Genomic DNA, 21,430 nt, shown 5'->3' with positions numbered 1-21,430 from the left:
AAATATTCAATAGATACTGCTGCTAGATATGACTTTTTGCAGCCAGAAAAATTGTTTCACACTGGGGAATATGGGACACCCCAAAGCACTTGTAGTGCAAAATATTCCAAAAAATGCCTCCTCTATCCTCCTCTCTTCCTGCTCTAACAATCGCTATAAGAATTGGTAGCAGAATTTCAATAATAATTGAAAGAATAAGGAATACAATTATTGCTCTGTCCCTGCTCCAATACAGCCTGTGGCCTAACCCTGCTCTCTCCCTCTGTCAAATGGCGATGGATCGCTGTGGAGGCTGGTATTTATGCATTTCAAATATCGCGAGAACCGACATCCGACGACGTCACGATGACGTTTTGCCTCGATTTCACTTCCGAACGGGCGGGAGAGTACCGAGCCTTCCTGGCTCAGTACTCAGATAGGCAAAATTCGGGCGGGTTCCGATCTCGGGAATCAAGCCCGCCCATCTCTAGTTAAGAGTCAGTGTGTAGTTTTTTTGGTAATCCAATTCCAAATAGCCGCAAACTTTTCTGTCTTAATATACTGAATCATACTCATAGTTTTTAAAATACATCAAAGACTAGAGATATAAAGTTTTGATTTCTTTTTTTATTATGCCAGTGGTGTGACGTTTTGTATATTTGATTTTGATGCAAATGGTACTGCTGACATTTTTCATAATAATCTATTTGGCCACACTTATAAAAGATTTATTACCTCTCTGTATACAGATATATTATTTCTGCTTAGTTATGTGTCGGCATCAATCTCTTACTTTCTATTCTGGGGTCTCCATTTATTAGAGGTGTTTAAAACAATTATGATTTGAAAATGATAGTAACAGCTAAAAAAAGAATAATATGAAGTAATGGGTCTGCTAACTTCTATTATGTTATGCTAGACATTTTCACATTTGTTTTAAAAGATAGATAGATAGATAGATAGATAGATAGATAGAGAGGAAGTGGTCCCCAGGAGGCGTGTCCAGCATTTCCGTTGCACTGAGGCACTCCTCGTCCCACTCCCAACGCCTAAGAGTATCCTTTGAATGCTGCGCACACCAGTGGCAACCACCAGTTCACCGCTGCTCTGTGCAGAGCAACTGTCAGTGGGACATACCTTCCGACTTTCCCAGAGTCCTCAAATTGGGACAGTTGGAGGTATGTATATAGAAATCTAATTAAATATCTGATCTAGTTTTATCTGTTTACTTTTTTATTATCCTACAGTCTTTATTCTATATACTTTCTGCATTCCAGCCATATAGAGGAGACTTTTGGAGCCAAATATTTTATTCTGGACCCCAGGCTTGCCTACACTATGCCCGATACCACATTAGTCATACGGGCTACCAGGGTTATATGGTTAGAAGTGTGCCATTGGTATAGGCACAGAGCCAATACGATGGCCAAGGAAGACTGAGGGCCTCAGCTCAATATTATTCTAAACAACACAAATATGAGCTGTCTGTATGTATTCCAGAAATTGGCCCCTCCCACTTGCCAATTTGCATAGTTTAATTTACACATGCTCCCCTAATTTACAACAGAACATCTTTATGTAGACAGCAGAGATTTCCAGTGGCTGAGATTCCTTGACTTTTTAGAAATACAGGGCCTTAGGGAGAGTAAAACATAAAAAAGGAGTAAATTTGCACCTTGACAAAACCATGTTGCATTGGAGGGAGAGGTAAATTTAAAATGTGAGGACAGATTTATAGTTGGGATAAGGCATGTCCTAGATCAACTTCAAATGTGTAAAAATTAAGCTACCAAGTATTTGTGTGCTACATGAAAAAACAGCTAATATTTTTCTTATGTGCAAAATAATAAACTAACTTGCACCCCTTGCATTGTAACATGGTTTGTCCAGGATCAAATTTACTCCTTTTTTTTTTGCTTTGCTTTCCTTAATAACTCGGCTCTGTATTTCTGGAAATCTCAGCTCTCTATATAAAGATGTTTCTGCTGTAAATTAGGAGCATGTGTAAATTGAACTATGTAAATTGGCAAGTGGAAGGGGCCAGGCAGAGCCGTAACTTAGAATTCTAGCACCTGGGGGCGAGAAAGACAAATGCCGCCCCCCTAGCCCTCAATTTTAACCAAATGAACCTAAAATATTCCTAAATTGTACCCCCCTTCAGCGTTGCTCTCTGGGCGGTTGCCCTTGTCGCACAGCCCTAGTTATGGCCCTGCCAGATTCTGGCGTACATACAGGCAGCTCATATTTGTGTTGTTTAGAATAATACTGAGCTGTGCATAATATTTATATAGCTATTGGTAGTCAGCTCTACCAGTGCCTTTACTGACACAAAAGAGGTAGAAAACCTAGGAAAGGAAAAAGAGACTGAGGAGAGTAACAGATATATTAATAGCTGCTGTCCGTGCTTTTCTCTCAGACTCTCAGTCAAATTTCATATTCTCAGAATGAAGAGAAGCGAGAGCTTGATGGCTTCTAGTCTTTAACCACCCTGGCTTCTCCCTTTAATTCAATCAGATAGTACAACTGTATGGTGTTCAGCTCTGTCACCATCCCTGACTGGGAAACAATAGCTTTAGGAGGATATTTCATATGGAAGTTACATCAGGAGGCAAATCTGGAATCCTAGGATATATAATGGCAAATATCTCTGAAGTGTTCAGCTCTGTGTGGAGTTTTACAGCTTTTCCATTGCACACAAGGCACAAGGACGGGACCTTACATTTAAAGAAGCTATAATAATATTTTCTCCAGCAATATGAAGGAAAGAACTAACTTAAGATGTCAGTAAAGATGGATTAACCGATATGTGAGTATACCAATTATAAACTCTGCTTGAGGGAATATCTGTCTTTAGATTTTAAGTAAATAATAAAAAAATAATCAGAGCTACTACAAAATTAAACATTTATAAACAGCTTAAAATTGTACCAGGAAGGCTTTCATGAGGTTTATTTTTAACCGGATTCCTACATATGTCATCTGTAATTTATAGGGTCTATGCAAGTGTGTGCAGGACAAATTGAAAAAAAAAAAAACATATCCACATCCTACTTGTTTTTCTTTGTGCAGACTTTTTACAGTCATGTCTGGCATACTAATTTGTTTCAAACAAAATGAATGTGACAGTAGCATCTCAGGGCATTGGTCATTGTGACTGAAAGCAGCAGCTTGTGCTCACATTGTGTTGGATATTCTACATCTCACATATAACTTGACTCCCCAGTGGATATAACAGTGTAATAGAAGATGTATCTTCACTTTGAATTGTATTTTGGATGTGATGCTGTTTGAGAGATTTTCACTGGTTGACTGCTCAGTTAAATAACAAGGATCACAATAACCCCAACACAAAATAATTGTGAAATTCTGTTTATGAGAAAAAAAACGTAGGATTGCTGAATTGACCATTAAAATATTTTTATATCTATTTTAAACATTCTTTTTAAAATAAACCAATTGCTCACATATTCAAATGCAGTTATAGCGAATTAGAACATGATTGGAAAGTATTGTCCAGTGAGACACTCTTGGGCTGGGGGCCCAAGATAAATGGTCTTTTTGTTCCTAAACACAAAATACTGTAATACACTGGGACAAAACCCCAGATCAAGAGTGTAATGTCTGCCTGGTAGCAAACAGAGGCCAATTAACAGTTATAATAAGGTTTCATCATCGGTGTGGTGTACCAGTGATACAGCAGAAAGTAAGTCTTGTCCCAGGCAAATTATTTAGTGTGCATTTGAGAAGGAAGATTTGATGTATTGAATAAACAAGAAAATTATTTATTTAGAACTTACTAGATTGTTGTCAGTAATAGAGCTAAGCAGCACGGGTCAGGAGATAATGATGTGTAGCAACTAAATAAGTCCACTAAAACTGCAAGGTGGCTCTATAAGTCAAAACTGATAGCAGCAGCCATGACTGATCAGCTCTGCAATGAGAATGTGTTTATACTGGAATTTCTCTTATTTTAATTACCATTTTGATCTTGCATTGATTAGTCTAGTCCTATTATCCATATATCGTGTTAGCCACACACAGTGGGTGACGGACGATCCTAAATACAATTTGATTGGTGCGCATATAACGTTATTGACCTAAATGGAAATGGAAGGCGACACTAAGGGGCACCTTTCCATTACTATCTGGTTGGCCCAACACCTGATAGCAACTGGATCTGAGCAATTTGGCCCATCATATAGTTCCCAAAATATAAAAAATATAAATTGGGGCCAAATAATTCGACATCTGATCCGTTCAAGCTGTACATGTGATCTTGTTGCTTTTCTGATCACATTTGAATATTTGCCCTTTAACAATGGACGTGTTGTGTAGCAGAATGACGCCAACTTCAAAATATGGTTATCCTTAAAGGTCTGCGTTGAAAATTTGCTATTTTTATTTTGTAAATATTAGCAATTACTTTGTATTATGCAGATGATAAAAAAGCACACCCTTTTCTTCTGCCAGCGTGTTTTATTTCTTTGTGCTTTCAGCATTTGTAATAATTTGGTCCCGTCAGTACTGAAGTACAAATTTAATTTCATAACGTCATAAAATATGCATGGTGGCAATTTAGAATCAGGCTATTAATGCAAGTGGCAATGTAATTTTCAGGAAGACATTCTTCAATGTGTCCAAAGTTGCCAGAGACTTTCTATTGTGTTACTGTCCTACAGTAGTGAATGACAGTAAGTTTTAATTCAACATATTATGCCTTATTTCCTTTGTCTCTTGAGAGTTGTTGTTTTTTTTAGCTGAAGAAGTTTTTATTAAGTTTTGCAAGCATTTCAAATAAGCGTACAGAAATAAAAGGGGAGAGGGAAAGACACCTGAAATTGAGAGTTAGGTTTTGACTTATACTAAACATTTTGAAACAGTTTGCTCACTGCTGGTGAGTTATTAACTAGGCAATCTGGTCAGTAATTGGCAAATTCTGGACTCACAAACTTCTAAACATGTGCATCTGTTTTTTCTCATCTATTACAATAATTATTGATATCAGCCAGAATTAATTTCACTACAATGCTTTAAGTTAATTTGTTCAATAATCATTTGTATGACATATGCTGTGTTCCAGGAATTTTAGACATCAGACCTTCTGAGAAGAGACCCTTTTGCCAGCAATGTTGCAATTTGTTCACATACGGCATTTTTTTGGAGTATTTCACTGGAACGTGGTTGCCTGAATTTTAGAGATTTTCTGTTAGCAAATACATTTGCGACATACTACAAATTCACAAAAAGTACACAGAGCAAATAATGCCCACTGAAGAATCAGACCAATCACAGTACATGAAACATAAAGAAACCAATCAGCAAACATCAACAAATGTCACACATCTGTAGACTTACAGCCACTCTGTAAATACACTAGATAGTGTTAAAGCCATCACTACCACAATATCAATATGTAGTCCAAACACTAATCCAAATGATAAATTATTCCCTTGTTCAATGAGAGAACCAGAATTCCAGCTGGAGAGCTAGATGTGTGTGCCACACAATTGGGTATGATGCAGAATCAAAGAGAAGCAAAGGACTCTAGGGAGCATTATTGATATTTCTCCAAGCACCCATTCCTTCTCATTGATTCATACAGCTCCTCTAACACTCATTCTTCATGGATTGCACTGGGGGTAAACGAGTGTAAGCGTTCTGTGCCTTGTGATGGTAGCTGTGAATATAGCTGCCTGGACAGTACAGCAGCATTGCTTGATCTGACTTTTACTTTTTTCTTTACACATCTTGTACATTTTACACCCTCTTAGTTAGTCCTATTGTTGCAGTCTATTGGTACACAATAGATTTGTAGTTTCTTTCGCTATTGTATAAATCTCCCTTTACTTCTCTACTTCTGTTGTTCAGTTCTTTCAGTGCACCAAGTGTCACAACATTCAAGTGACTGAGGTGCTGGGGGAGACAGATAGCTTGAGCAGGAGTATAGGACAGCAGAAAACACTATGCTTGGGGACCAGTTGGCATTCAACATATCGTACAGCTGGCAGACAGCTGCATATGGCTCTGGCCTATTCCTCCACAGATCTATACCATGCTACCCCAGTCAATCTACAGGGTGATTCAAAAGTCGCAGTACACCCTTTTATTTCAAAAACTCTACAGGAATTGGGCCGATTGGCCAATTTCAAGATGGCGCCCATGTTTGGTACATACCATAAAAGATAGACCACGTCACTTATACCTTACTGGAGTATTCAGGTTTCCCAATTTCCTGTAGAGTTTTTGAAATAAAAGGGTGTACTGCGACTTTTGAATCACCCTGTAGTGACTCAGCCAGAAAATTTACATATTGCTAATACTGTCTGTTGCTAAATTAAACCCAATCGTGTTCCTGGTTGTGCTGAACCTCCAGCCTCAGATTGATTCAGAACATGTCACTGCTCAGCCTAATGCTCCATAGTCTGGAATCATTCAGAGGGAGCCATGTACATGTCTTCTACCTGAATGTGCAGCAGTGTTTTAAGATTGCACTCACCAAAAGGCAGCAGCTGTAAGGTATGGATTTCCTCGAATTTCTAGCATAGCATGGACAAAATACTTCAGGGACCAATGGTAGTGGTTGAATATAGGAGCAGGATGATAAAAAATACTAATTAATAATACAATTATTTAATTACTATAGAGCAGTAATCAACTAAAGAGATGGGGAAAATAACTATATCAATTTTACATTTATATTATTAATGATTATTTGAATGATCCTGTGTTTGTATTGACCCATCAACACAAGCCTGCCAAGTCTTTTGCCACACCACTGTGGACATCCGGCTATCCTAAGCTAAGTGTCCCACCCAGCATTACGTAATATTTCCACATAGGTGAACCTTAATGTTTAAAATATATCTGCCATCTCACTAAAAAGAGGTTAGAAATAGAGGAACGATAGTGGGAGCAGGGGCATGGCAGTGCCCCCTCCCACTCTGCTCTTTTGAGAGTTGGCCCATGCACTAGACAGTGCATGCTGAAATGGTGCCTAGATGTTTGTACATATATGGCTCTGTCCAATCCCATAGTATTCATACATAATTTCATCATTGCCCACCATTGTTTTCTGCCCTGCCCTAAAGACAACTAAACCAACATGACAAAGCCCCAACAGAAATCTCACCTAAATATTAAAGATAATTGTCTAAATTTAAATGTTGCTGTCACATGATAAATATACACCATATCATTTTTAGTCCTACATTACCTTGAAGGTGCATTACATACATTATTACATGGTTACTGGTTGCTAGACGTTATCACAGTCTCTGTTCCTCATTTCACGCAGGAGACATTCTGCTCCTCTTTTACCATCGATCTTCCATTTGAATTAGCCTTGGCTGAATTAAACAATTTATGTTAAATTCACTTGAAAAAGACTGTCATTTGTATTCACATCACATGACTGATAAAGAATATATTAAAGTTTTTAACATATTACCTGTAAGTTGAATGCAGTTATGGAGTCTTGGTGCTCCCAGTTTTGCGGAGCCATGTATATATTAGATTTCCTGTAGAAGTGCGAGACTATAGGAATTTGATAAAGGGGTAAAGAGGGCTTATAGTTTGGCCAATTCCTTGCTGTATGGAGGGGTGCATGGCTCTGAGCTGGTGGAGACATTCTTGTCCATTACTTTTAATGGGACATCCAGTTGGACTTCAGTGGAGTTGCACATTTCTATTTGCACTTTACCCAATGTAAATGAAAGCTTCACACACAAAAATGTATCACATGTAATAAAAACATTTCCTATGTCCCCTCACGCTAGTGATTAATTTAAGCCATAAATGAAGCTGAATGTTTTATTTAATGAAAAGGGTATTACTAAAGTGGTAGGAGGTGGACAGAAGGCGTGCACCTTGATATGTGCCAGGCGTGCCATCTGTGTGCAAAGCCAAGCTTCTCGCTGTGCATTCATTGTGCTTTGTAAATGAGGTCCTATGAGTTTTCAGATGTTTAAACAATGTTACAGTACTTTTCTGTTCTCTTCAAAACTGGAGGCACACAGATAAGCAGGAGATGAAATGGGCCAATCAGAGAATTCAAATGTTCCCACTGCAATGCCAACTTGCAGTGGTATCCTAACCACCAAGCTGCAGAAAAAGGAATAACAATGCTTTTCAAATAATCTTATTATCTACTGACAGTTATTGATTAAAAAAATAGAAATAAGATATATTTCTGTTTTTATAACACCAGTTCAGTCAAGGTTATTTTAGTTGAAAAATAGGTGGGGTAACCACAGATGTCACATGACATGTCTCTTGCTCGGTTTTATAAGCGGATATAATATGTTGCTGACACATATAATAGTAGAAGCTTGCCATGAGTTGCAAATGTTGAATCAGAGGTATCAAGTTTTAAATGCCATACAAAAGGTTAGTGCTGTCGAAAAAAAGACAAAATACCTTTGGATTTTAAAATAAAAATATGACTTATTCAGCTTCTTCATTGTATCTGCTTAGGTAAGAAAATGTCAAATGTAAATGTTTGAGTTCAAAAAAACATTATAGAACAAAGCCGCTTACCTGCTTACTCTTTTTAAAAAAAAGGTGAATAAAAATTCCACTTTTACTAAAATAAATGTTTGATACTGGCACAAATTCATGACTTAAAGTTGCACTGAGAATGTTTAAGCAGATCATACCTGCAGACGTGCATATAGCTGTGAATGTTGAGGGCAGGGTCTGCTTAAGGGTTCAGGCTGCCCTGGGCTAATACGCTTGTAGTGCTCTTCCACACCAGGCGATTGTAATTGAATTCCTTCATCCCCCACCACCACTGTTTATGTTCCTATGCTTTTGAAACTCAGCTATTTTCTTTTTAAAAGGGTATCAGCAATCTTTGTCACTCATTTCGTTTCCAATAAAATCAGAATTGTGCAACAGAACTGAGGTATGAACTAGCGCTAATGAGGGTGAAGGTGGAGGGGGCTGTCGCCATCCTTATCTCAACTACTTGCTTAACCTCAAGCACCCACCCAAGGATGTCTCCTTGTCTTCAGTCTTACCATGGGAATATGTCAAGATTAAAACCTTACTACAGCTATTCGCTAATATTTTAAAACAAAATTTCAGTTTATACCTGTCCCTGTCACAATTTTGCAACCCCAAAAATGTTGCTCCCCCCAAAAGCCTTGGTGTGAGATGGGCACTTTGTCAGCTAGAAAAACGCTAATTTGCACTGGATTTAAATAGCTCAGTACTGACACATTGAAGTGTCAGTACGGAGCAATTCACCATTCACTACAGTGTATCAGCATGGAGTAATATAAGCGCTATGAACACTATGTAACTGTTGTACCAGACTTGACAAGTTCACTTTGTAACTTCTCGTATTGGTTCTTACAGGGCTGCTGAGAAATTAAATCTGTCCTCCAAAAAGAAGAAGCAGAGGACAGCTCCTTTATTGGTGTCTGAGCCCCCACTTTTCTCCACAAGCTTCTGCGGAATTCTACAGACCTGTCCCCCTCCTGCACCACCATGTTTACTAAGGGCAGTTAACAAAGTGAAAGACACTCCTGGACTAGGAAAGGTAAGTGCATTTGGGCATGATAAGCAATTAATTAAAACCAAATCCTAATGGAGCTTGCAATAAACCATAAAACCTCCTTAATATTACAATTTTTAAATGAAACCCGTTTTTTTTATATGGGAAGTCATTAAAAGTTTCTGAACTACACTGCTTTGTATTATTCTAATGCAATTTATATGATTGAATATACTTTTTTATAAATAAATGTAGATTTGATTATATTTATCACAGACATGAGTGTATACCTTTAATCTATATTACGGTTGCGGCAACAGTCTGTTGCACTGAGGAGCGAACTTCCAGCTATACAATCTTCTAGTATCACTTTAGCTTCACTATTCCACTATATTTTTTTAAATCGCATTTCACAGAATTTAGTGTAAATAGATGCTCCATTCATTCTAATGTATTGATGGTTAGGTTAGGACTGGGAACACTATGGTCCAATTTCACAGGGAAAATGTGCAAAATTTTCTTTCTTATTTCAGTAAAATGGTTTGAAATAGTTTACAAAAGCAGGCTACATAAGTCATGCTGGAAGCTATGATATATTTTAAATTCAATATATCACATTGGCCACTCCTTGGCTGCAGAGTGTACCCTTTTTTACTGTGTGAGATATACAGGAGAGATTCTTATTGTTTGGAAATAGAGAAATTATTATTTTGAAATAATAATTCTATAAAAAATAAAGTATTTTTTCCTGCAAATGCAGCCTTTTATTTATTTATTATATTCCCTACTTCTCAATGAAATATTTTAGAACCCAACTTCATACATTGTTTGCAGGTCTGTAAAGATGAGCTGGGCTCCTACTCATCAGCTACAACTCATAGTAATATATTGCTTCTGGGTGTGGCAGGGTTGGGAAGAATTTTTTGTACCCAATAGACCAATGGAATGCTCTTAACCATTACTATACTTGATAAAAATTCACATTCGAGAGCCATCCAGACCACACCATAATCCAGTTAACAATGTCTCATCACCCATGTGTCGATCCATTAGGCCAGTGGTTCCCAAACTGTGCGCCGCGGCTCCGTGGGGTGCTGTGGCGATCTCACAGGGGTGCCGCGACCAGAGCCGGTGGTAAGCAAGGCGGGGGACCACTTGGTAACTATTTTGGTTTAGGGGTGCCTTAAAAAAGTAATGGAGACCATAAGGGTGCCTCGAACTGAGATCCACTGCATTAGGCTATGCACCCTTTTTAGAATAAAGTAGGTTGTGTTAATGTCAGCAAACTCAACTTTTCAAAGAAACATTATGTCCTGTTGGCTCAACTAAAATGGGGTCACTATAACATTGTTTTGCTGCCGGAGACTTGTCTTGCTCCCCTTAACACTTTGCTTTGAAGTAAAGACTTTTTTTCACAAAGCCATTACAATTCGAATACAAAGTAGGGTCCCCTTCACTGTTGCCCACATCTTCTCTGACCCTGAAGGAATATTTTTAATCATGTAGGCTCCCTAGTGAGCCTCCAACTTTCGCTAATTGCCTGCTACACATCAAGCAACAGTCAGCTTTCTTTTCTCTTCTTGTTGTTTAAACAAATATATCTTCATGAAAGGTGGCATGTGGTCCTGGAAGGAGAGCTCAACTTAATTTTGGATCCTGAAAAATCCTGAAAACCTGGTATCCTATTAAAGGAATTTAACCATGACACTGTTAAGAAATTTGCTTCAATTCTTAGGGAACACTTGTTAGTTGACACCTGGCAGCTTACCAATGACGGGGCTATAGAATATAGTTGATATTCTGCTCCATATATATTTCACTGCCGTATGGATTGTCACTTTGTTGGCTCAAAATTTACTTCCAGAATTAAACAAAAAATATTTTTAAAAAAGGGCCACCAGACTTTGATATCAGTAAAGCAATCGCGTCTCCATGGACACCACAGAGCCAACTTACCCTTGACCCCCCAAAAAATTGGACGAATTTTGACATTTCTATAGTAAGCTTTACAATTTACCCAAGTCTGTGGTTGCTCACAGGGATTATTATTTATTCTCCTGTAATCTTCCCAAATTGTTTAATGAGGCAACCTTAACTCCCCAATAACCCAGGAAGAAACTTTATCTACCATTCATTCTATGAAATCTGCATCTGTTCCAGGTCCAAATGGCTTCCTGGTTGTCTACTAAGAAAAAAAAATTGCAGTATCATCACTTGTAAACTTACAGACTTATTTAATGCTATCTGAGATGGTGCATCTTTTGGTTCATTTGATACTATGGCTACAATTTCAGTGATTCATAAATAAAGCAAAGACCCAGAAGCTTGCGAGAGCTACAGCCCAATTTCACTAATGAACATTGATCTAAAGATTTTTGTGAATGGACTTAATGTATGGCTGGTCCATGTATTCAATGGTATTTTCTCCCTGGTTCTACAGTTTGGGTCAACATTGAATCTGATGCCCTCTCTTCCCTATCAGCATCAGCAATTCTGTGATCTTCACGTTATACTTGGCCACAACTGATCCACTTTTCTCCAGTTATCCATTTGTCCTTATAGTATGGCCTTGCATAATTGACTTTATGCATTGGCCCCTCGCCATCTCCTCTCATACCTCTTTGGTACTACCCAGGCTTCCCCCAGGGCCTCACTCACAATACATTCCTCCTATCTTCGTCAACCAGTCTTAGATTCCTTAATCAGTTGGTAGTAAGGGGAATATATCCCTCTCAACTAATGCTTTTCATCAGTTTCTCCATATCAGGGACTCCTTTCATACCTCTTTGACCAAATAATCTGCAAGACTTCTCTCCTCCTTTGAGCAATACTGGCTTAATAGCATCTCATCCAAAGGCCTAATTTCTTCTCTGTATCACTCTATACTCACTTTGAGCAATTCTCAAAAAGTTCCCCATGAAACGAACTGCTGCTAAAAAAATTGAACGATGTGCCCAGTCGGAAAGATGGCCCTGGTGGGAGGTTTGGAACCTTGTTGTTACTTTACTTTACTCTAACTGCCACTGACCTGCCTTTCCAACCAAAATACATCCCACTTCTGTTATCTGGTACCTCAAAACATCTTAATAAGTTTACCAGACACATCTATAGTGCGCCACCTGATAGCCAAGTGTCGGAAGTAACAGAAACCAACCACCATGGTGGCTTTTAGGTAAAGAAACTGATACATTTATGAAATAAAACATATGGTCAGCATCCTAAGGAATTCATATTTCTTCTTTCTTGAAACCTGGTCTCAATGGATTCAATTTAACAATGTTTCCTCTCCTTTTTTTAGCTTCAAATTTGTCTGAAGTATCCTTCAAATGATTATACTTCTGCCGATACTCTGTAGCTCAAAAGGTTCCATTGTCACTCCTCCCTCTCCTTCTTTCCCTCCTCTTCCCCCTCTACTTAATCAAACTTAAAAACCAAGCAGCAAAATTATTTCTTTACCTATACCGTTCTGAATGTGTATTTCTAATTAAATATTATTTTCAAGTGTCATACACTTTTGTTTCTGTTCTTTTTAGCTTTGTTTGAGTGTACTAATAAAACGATTTAAAATATAAAGTAGGGTCTTTTGAGACTAATGATAGGGATTATACATTTCCAATGGAATACTTTAGCAAATAACGCAATAAGCACAGTTTATTTATAAAAAAAGAGACACTGCCATTAACTACTTGCGTATTTTAGACCATAACATCAAATGTGCTTTATCTATTGAATAAAATATATAAAGACCTCATGACAAACGAAAACTTAGAAATTGTAGGCATTCTTGTCAAGATTGTTGGATTCCAGTTTCTACCACCTTGGCCAATAAGTTGGCTAGTTTGGTTAATTGTGTGGAACTACTGGGTGTTGAGATTAATATCCCTTCTTCCATTCATTAACAGTGTGGGGTAGATTTACTAAACCTTCTAAAAAGGAACAGTGCAGGTATTGCCCATAGCAACCGATTCAATTCTAGCTATCATTTTCTAGACTGTACTAGATACATGATATCTAGAATCTGATTGGTTGCTATGGGCAACATCTCCACTTTTCAAACACGCCGGAAACTTGCAGCTTGATATATTTACCCCCAGGACTCCATTTAACTCAATGAATGGATTCTTGCAAGCCACTGCCTTCACCTGTCTTCATTCAGTGTATGAAATCTGTTGCATATTATGACACATGTGACAAGTAACAATTTTCTATATGAAATAAAGCTCTAATATTCTATTTGTTATCATGATCTGTTTTGTTTTCAATGTAAGTTATTACATGTGGGCACACAGAAGGATTGAGTGAAAGAAATGTATAATTCTTGCTTGAAAGTCTTCAGTATATTTTATGCAATTAGCCCATATATGTTTAATTTTTACAGAAATTAAGCTACAAAGCTCAAGACTGCCGTATAAGACTTCACTGATAGCCTTCCACTTTTTATTTTTAGAAGGTTTAGTAAATCTGCCACTATGTCATTTTTTATTTTGGGTATATATTTTTATGTTTACTTTTTACCTATATATTTAAGTTGATAAAACGCTTTTAAAATGTTTTAATAGATTAAATGAACAATACTAATTTAGACTAAAGTATGGCAAAATCTTGTATTTGCACTTACAGAGCTTCCGTTACAGCACTTTACAGGCGTCTCTTACAGTGACCGGATTAGCACATGTTGTGCACAGGATCAAGCTAAATCTTATGATATGGTTTTACATTCCTTGACAGCTCCCACTTACCATGTCAGTCGTGGCCCAGTCTGTTGTATTAGGTGGCTTGATAAGAAAAAGAGAAAACAGTCTGATATCCCAAAATAGCATCTCATTACAAAGTACAAACACATTTATATGAGCAGTTAAAAAATGAAAGCACTTCTTCGTGTAAGTAGTAAACTGCATTGTGAAGTGATTCATCGTTCATTCTACTATGGGAAATAATTTCAAATGGGTCCTTTTATTACGCTCATGGCCGTGCCGACAATGAAGCAATGTGGCATTCTCAGTGGGACAGACTTTATTAGACACGTTTTATTTGATACTCAAAAGAATTGAATTCCCAACGCACTAGGAGATCAAACACTCAGTCTGTCTTCACACATATAATATGATTATCTACTAACTGAGTTAGTGCACCCTACACATGTATTATTAGTTCATAGATTAACAAGTGCAGAGAGGAAAATCATGTAACTTAGGAGCACTCAATGATCATAGAATATTTAAAACTTACATTTTATTAATTTTATTAAAATAGTAATGAGTGCCAATATAGTACCTGTGACACCAGTTGCGAAATAAAAACAAAAAATAGGGGATAAACAAAAATATAAATTTAAAATGGCAGAAAACACCGCCAAGCCTCGCAGTGTGATGAGACAGCTAATAAATCTACAATATATTCTATAATAAATGACAAGATATATGGTGGCTGTCTGTACATCTGTAAATGTGAAGGACCGCTAAATTTCTTAGGTCCTAGAAGGGAGATGTCCTAAATAAATTATATATTATCACTAACGGAGTTAGGTAAGTATATATAAAAAGTTATTCCCTTATTTTTATGGAATGAATATTATAGGGATATGTATCAAATTAATTGATCCTTCATATTCCACAATAGAATAACCTCCATTTAATAGGACATAATCTCTGGCAGTGACAGTTTGGTCGCTAAATACCAAGCTCAGAAATACTATATGAATGGATAAATTATCTCATAAATATTGCCAACACCAAATGTATAAGCCACGAAATGCCACATAATAAGATGTTATTTTTAACATCTAAATTCATATAATTCGTTATGGCTTATATTGAAGCATCAGTCAGGCTAAATCCTGCCCTAACTGATTGCTATAATTATGGTTAACGTTGGACTGATCTATATATCCCTCTGTTATTAGTATAGAGGCTCTCGTCTGAGCATACAGTCTAAGCAGTCAGTCAGGCTAGATCTGCCCTAACTGATTGTTATATGAATGATTAGCATTATGACTAATCTATAAGTCCCTCTGTTGCTGATATTGAGGCTCTCATCTAAGCATTAATATACACGCCAGAGACTAATCCCCTCCCTATAAAGCTAGTATTGATATTTGTTTAATTTACATAACACTGCGAGGCGAATGCCGACGCGCGTTTCGTTGACTCGCTTTAACCAGGCAAGTCTTGCCTGCTTAGACTGTATGCTCAGACGAGAGCCTCTATACTAATAACAGAGGGATATATAGATCAGTCCAATGTTAACCATAATTATAGCAATCAGTTAGGGCAGGATTTAGCCTGACTGATGCTTCAATATAAGCCATAACGAATTATATGAATTTAGATGTTAAAAATAACATCTTATAATGTGGCATTTTGTGGCTTATACATTTGGTGTTGGCAATATTTATGAGATAATTTATCCATTCATATAGTATTTCTGAGCTTGGTATATAGCGACCAAACTGTCACTGCCAGAGATTATGTCCTATTAAACAGAGGTTATTCTATTGTGGAATATGAAGGATCAATTAATTTGATACATATCCCTATAATATTCATTCCATAAAAATAAGGGAATAACTTTTTATATATACTTACCTAACTCCGTTAGTGATAATATATCATTTATTTAGGACATGTCCCTTCTAGGACCTAAGGAATTTAACGGCCCTTCACATTTATAGATGTACAGACAGCCAACTAATATCTTGTTATTTATTATAGAATATATTGTAGATTTATTAGCTGTCTCATCACACTGCGAGGCTTGGCGGTGTTTTCTGCCATTTTAAATTTATATTTTTGTTTATCCCCTATTTTTTGTTTTTATTTCGCAACTGGTGTCACAGGTACTATATTGGGACTCATTACTATTTTAATAAAATTAATAAAATGTAAGTTTTAAATATTCTATGATCATTGAGTGCTCCTACATTACATGACGAATGTTTTATTTGATCTCAATCCGCATTGAAATCCATTCATGCATTCTTCATTTGCCCTCTCATTCTTTAAAGGGTTTCGCAATTGAATTGTTTTTATTTTGACAATATCATGCTATCCTCCAGTATTATAATACAAGATGCTATTCATACTAACCTAATAACTGCGGCTGATCCCTTCCCATGAACACTGTCCTGCTCTGAGTCCTACTCTTATGATTACAGCTTTTGATGGAAATCCTATGTTCCCAGGTTTCCAGATGCGTATTTGCTACCTGTAACATAAATGTGTAATGCTATGATAAGGCTGTGGAGATGGCTAATCTTTGGGACTCCTCTGTCTCTTCTCCAGTACATCCTAGCTTGTTCTAAGGCCCAATAAAAAGTCACAATATTTTGCATGAAAGCTGTAATATTCTTTTCAATTGTTATAGTAATAATACCGTTAAGTAACTAGGTTTTATTTACTGTATTGTAGACACAATGGGTAATTCAGCAGCGTTTTAAGTCTTTTATTTTTTGTGTGTTTTAAAAGCTGTTCCATGTTATTAACATTAGCACATTTCATGAATATAATTGTGTTTTGAACTTTTCTTTCCCTATTTTCTATTGTATAAAAAAGAAAACTTAAACACAAAGAAAACTGAAAGACTGATTGCTGATGGATAGCTACACTAATCTCGTGTAATATAGTTATAGTTTTGCTTAACTGGTAAGCATGAAAATATGTGTGCTGCTTAGAAACTCCTCATAAATCATCAAGTGATTGTAGCATCAGAAAGGTAAAATAACTGAACTGAGTTCTGGTTGATTTAAAATAATTGTTAAAATATGGCACAATGTCTATACTATGACATTTTTTAGCAAACACCTGGAATAATAATCAGTGAAGTATTCAACTTGGTTATTTATGTTTTCACACTATGAGCCAGCAAACGTTAACACCCTGTTAAGTGAATGTTAACCTTGGCACATAATTATCAGTTTGAAATAATACTAACAAATAAAGATTTAACATATGGATAAGGTTGAAAAACTTCTTAGTCTGTTTTTGTACAAGATAATTTCTCCAGGTAAATGTCAGTTTAATGATCTACTAAAGTTAGCCAAGATTCTTGGCTACCATTTCAGTACAGATATTTAGGTCCATAATTAAATACAGTCTGGGCTAATATAAATGTAAAGCTAGTTGAATTTGAACATTAGATAAATAGAGGCAAATTTGCTTCACAGGCATGGATTCAAGCAGAGATAGATAGAAACATATGAGATAGATACATATGATATAGATGTTTTTGTATTTTATATATAGATAGATACATAGAGATTTTTTATTAGATGGATGGATGGATGGATAGACAGACAGGCAGATAGATATTTTTATTAGATAGATAGATAATGGGATGGATGGATGGATGGATGAATTTATGGATGGATGGACAGACAGACAGACAGATAGATATTTTTTATTACATAGATAGATAGATAATGAGATATATAATGAGATAGATATTTTTTATTAGATAGATATGAGATATATAGATAGATAGATAGATATGAGATATATATATATATTTTTATTAGATAGATAGATATGAGATAGATAGATAGATATGAGATAGATAGATATTAGATAGATAGATATATATGAGATAGATAGATATTTTTATTAGATAGATAGAAAGGTATGAGATAGATATTTTTATTAGATAGATATTTTTATTAGATAGATAGATAGATATGAGATAGATAGATATATATGAGATGGATAGATATTTTTATTAGATAGATAGAGATTTTTATTAGATAGATATGAGATAGATAGATAGATAGATATGAGATATATATATATATTTTTATTAGATAGATAGATAGATATGAGATAGATAGATATTAGATAGATAGATATATATGAGATAGATAGATATTTTTATTAGATAGATAGAAAGGTATGAGATAGATATTTTTATTAGATAGGTAGATATGAGATATAAAGAGATTTTTTAATAGATAGATATGAGATAAATAGACGTTTTTTATTATATAGATAGATATTTTAAACTAGTCTTAGACGTCTCATCCCTAATTTAGACTATTAATAATTACAAAAAATGCATTGCGCTCATTCTTCCATTGTTTATGAATTAATTAAATAAAAAAAGATAATATTCAATGTTTACATTTCTGCTTTCCAAACACTGTACATGGCTTTGGTGAGTTAATATGTTTTTCTTCAGCATACAGGACTAAGATAGATTTCTCAGTTTAGATTTTTAACTGACGAGCTCAATGCATCACTTTAAGAGATATTCTCACACTGACTAATGACCCACTGCAGAATATTGATGAATCCACAGGGTCATATTATTTCACTCCCCTCTTTTGTTTTATTACCATATCCTTTCTTTTCTTATATTATCACTGCATTCTCTTTTAGGGCTTCAAATCATCAAGCCATTGAAAATGGTTTTCTCTGCCGCACTCAATTGATTTCTAGTCAACCTCATAGAGGCACTGGCTCAGGTGCTGCCGATTCCCACCAGGGAATGCTAGCCAATTACCTCCTACCTTAATTCAGCCTGCACTGCCCTGTCATGCATAACACATTGTTAGAAGAGGCTTTAGCACTAGCTGAGTGATGGAATGAAACTGTTATGGGGAATTAGATGGCTGGTTACTGTGTGATTGCCCTTTACCCATTGCAGGGAGGTTGGAGGAGGAGTAGACAACATTTCCCATTACAGCATACTTCTCATTATAATGGGAGGGAACCATATGACAAATGAATTATGGCAGATGCAAATTTCTGTAAATTATTTGTTACTCCGCACCAATACATAACACAATGCAATTCACCATGTTCTACTTAGTGGATGTTATTATGTCATATTTACGTGCCATAGATGGGCAATTACCCTTAAGATCGAAACGTGAAAATGGAAAAAAGTGATTGGCTCCAAAGGAGGCACAATTGGTATTTATGGTATAGTTCATACCAAAATACTACGTACGCAGTTCTCACCCAGACTATATTTTGCCATGAGCAATGATAGATTAGGTCCATTTTCTGCTAAATCAATACAGGAAAAGTTTCCGAGGGAGAAAGAACATAGGAGGGTTGGGTGTAAGTGTGTATCTTAGTGGTAAGGATGACATTTTCCATACCAGCATTTAAATTTCCACTTCCACAATATTATTATGCACCAAAACATTTCCAAAATACTTTCTCAGGAAAATGTCCTTTAGGGTTTTTGTTATTTTTGTTATTTGTTTCAGGATTTATGTATTTCTTTTGCCTTATTTTTTTTTATTTTATTTTGTTGGCTCCAATGCACTCAATTATCTAGCTCATTCAAAACACATCAAGAAAAAATGTAGAACATTGATGGATGGCTTTACAATAAGATATACCAGTAATATTTTGACTGACATAATATCATTTACCAGCTCTTATTATTAAGTACAATTGTCTCTTTTGTTAAAAAAAGGGGTTATTTTGCTGTAGGATGATGCCATCTTCTATTTTTATGATAACATTAATTTTGCTTTTTAAACATTTGATCTACCCTGTGCGCCAAGTTCAGGGGCCTATGCAAATGTATGCGTCATCTATAGGTGAACAACTGCCATTCGCATATAGAATGGTTATCCAGCTTATAAAAGGGTACTGACATAGTCATTTAAACTTTAAAGATCTGAAAGTGATCAGGAAAAAAGTAGACAGCAGTTAGAATGTATGAATGGATGACCTTGTAAAGCAGATGTGCTACATGTGTTTGTTAGGGGGATTTTGCTGTTAGCAGGGTAACACAGTGTTGGCAAGACATGTAACTGGAATGATTTAAGATAATATGACTCTCCACATACAGAGTGTCTGTGTTCACAGTCACACACATATTATTATGTTATTATATCACACAAGTTAACCCATGCATGATACTCATGCATTCTAGTCAAATCAAGATACTTAAGGTCTTAAAAAGGTTCTTGTCATGCATTTGGGCCTAGCCCAGGCCTCCTCAGGGGAAGATCGTTACTTCCCGACGCAAGCGGCCTTTTTAATGTGTGTTCATGAGGTAAAATTACCTCACGAAAATGAGTTTGACCCCTCAACTCGTAAATTTAGCTTTTACTACCCCTCCCACGGGGGGAAGGGGGGATGATGGAAGTTAACTGACTTGACTATTCTAATTTTTTTGTCAAATAATGTCAGTATACCAAATTTCAGGTCAATTGGATGAGCCCTTTCTGAGAAAATAGTTTTTTCCACACACACACACACACACACACACACACACACACACACACTAACGAACGCCTCTACACATGTGTGTTCATGAGATAAAATTACCTCACGAAAATGAGTTTGAGCCCTACCAAATTTCAGCCCTTTTTGAATTTTTTTCCCGCACACACACTAAGAATTTAGTAGGTCAGTGTATAACTCTGCCCAGCAGGTGGCGCTGCAACTTGGTTTTTTTCCCCCACACACACACAGACAGACAGACGCCACTAAGCATTTATATATTAGATACAAGGACATATCTCTTCCCCTAGCATTAAACAATGTCAAACACAGATCACAAACAATATTTAATGTTTGTTCCTGCTCTTGGCCAAACGGCCATTTAGCAGCTGTTGTTCTCCATATATCACAAGCTGGCTAAAAGAGTTTCATCTTCAGTAATAACTTCCAGATCCAATCAGGTTTCATTAATAATGCATCTTGAACAAAACAAGTGCAAATGATCTATTAGATAAAGAGATCAAGTAGATGTTGAATCCTAAGGGAAAGAAATCCTTTGGTGTATCACAATGTGTTACCGTTTATATTTAGTTTTATCAGTCTGCATTTTTTTCAATCCATTTACAGTATGTATTAAAAAAAGAAAAAAAGTGAAGTGTTAGCATTCACAAACTGTTTTTCTGGTGACTTTATAAATGTTGTTAAACATTCTTGGTTACAAATGGTAGCTTGAAAATATGGATACATGATGTTGCTTTTGCTTTTATGACAATAGCAAAAG

At 36.2% G+C, this 21,430-nt stretch overlaps 1 protein-coding gene across 1 annotated transcript in view; it reads left to right on the top strand.

Moving 5' to 3' along the window:
• The window catches only part of KIF26B (kinesin family member 26B), a 328,166-nt gene that overhangs the window by 196,397 nt on the left and 110,339 nt on the right, over positions 1 to 21,430 (top strand). Inside the window, exon 5 of the mRNA XM_075203552.1 lies at positions 9,337 to 9,520. Coding sequence (XP_075059653.1) covers positions 9,337 to 9,520 — 184 coding nt within the window. The remainder of the gene's footprint in view (positions 1 to 9,336; positions 9,521 to 21,430) is intronic.

The sequence above is a fragment of the Mixophyes fleayi genome, chromosome 3 (assembly GCF_038048845.1).
Source record: "Mixophyes fleayi isolate aMixFle1 chromosome 3, aMixFle1.hap1, whole genome shotgun sequence".
Taxonomy (NCBI): Eukaryota; Metazoa; Chordata; class Amphibia; order Anura; family Limnodynastidae; genus Mixophyes; species Mixophyes fleayi.
Note: the sequence above shows the minus strand (reverse complement) of the source record. Positions and strands in the feature narration are given on the sequence as shown.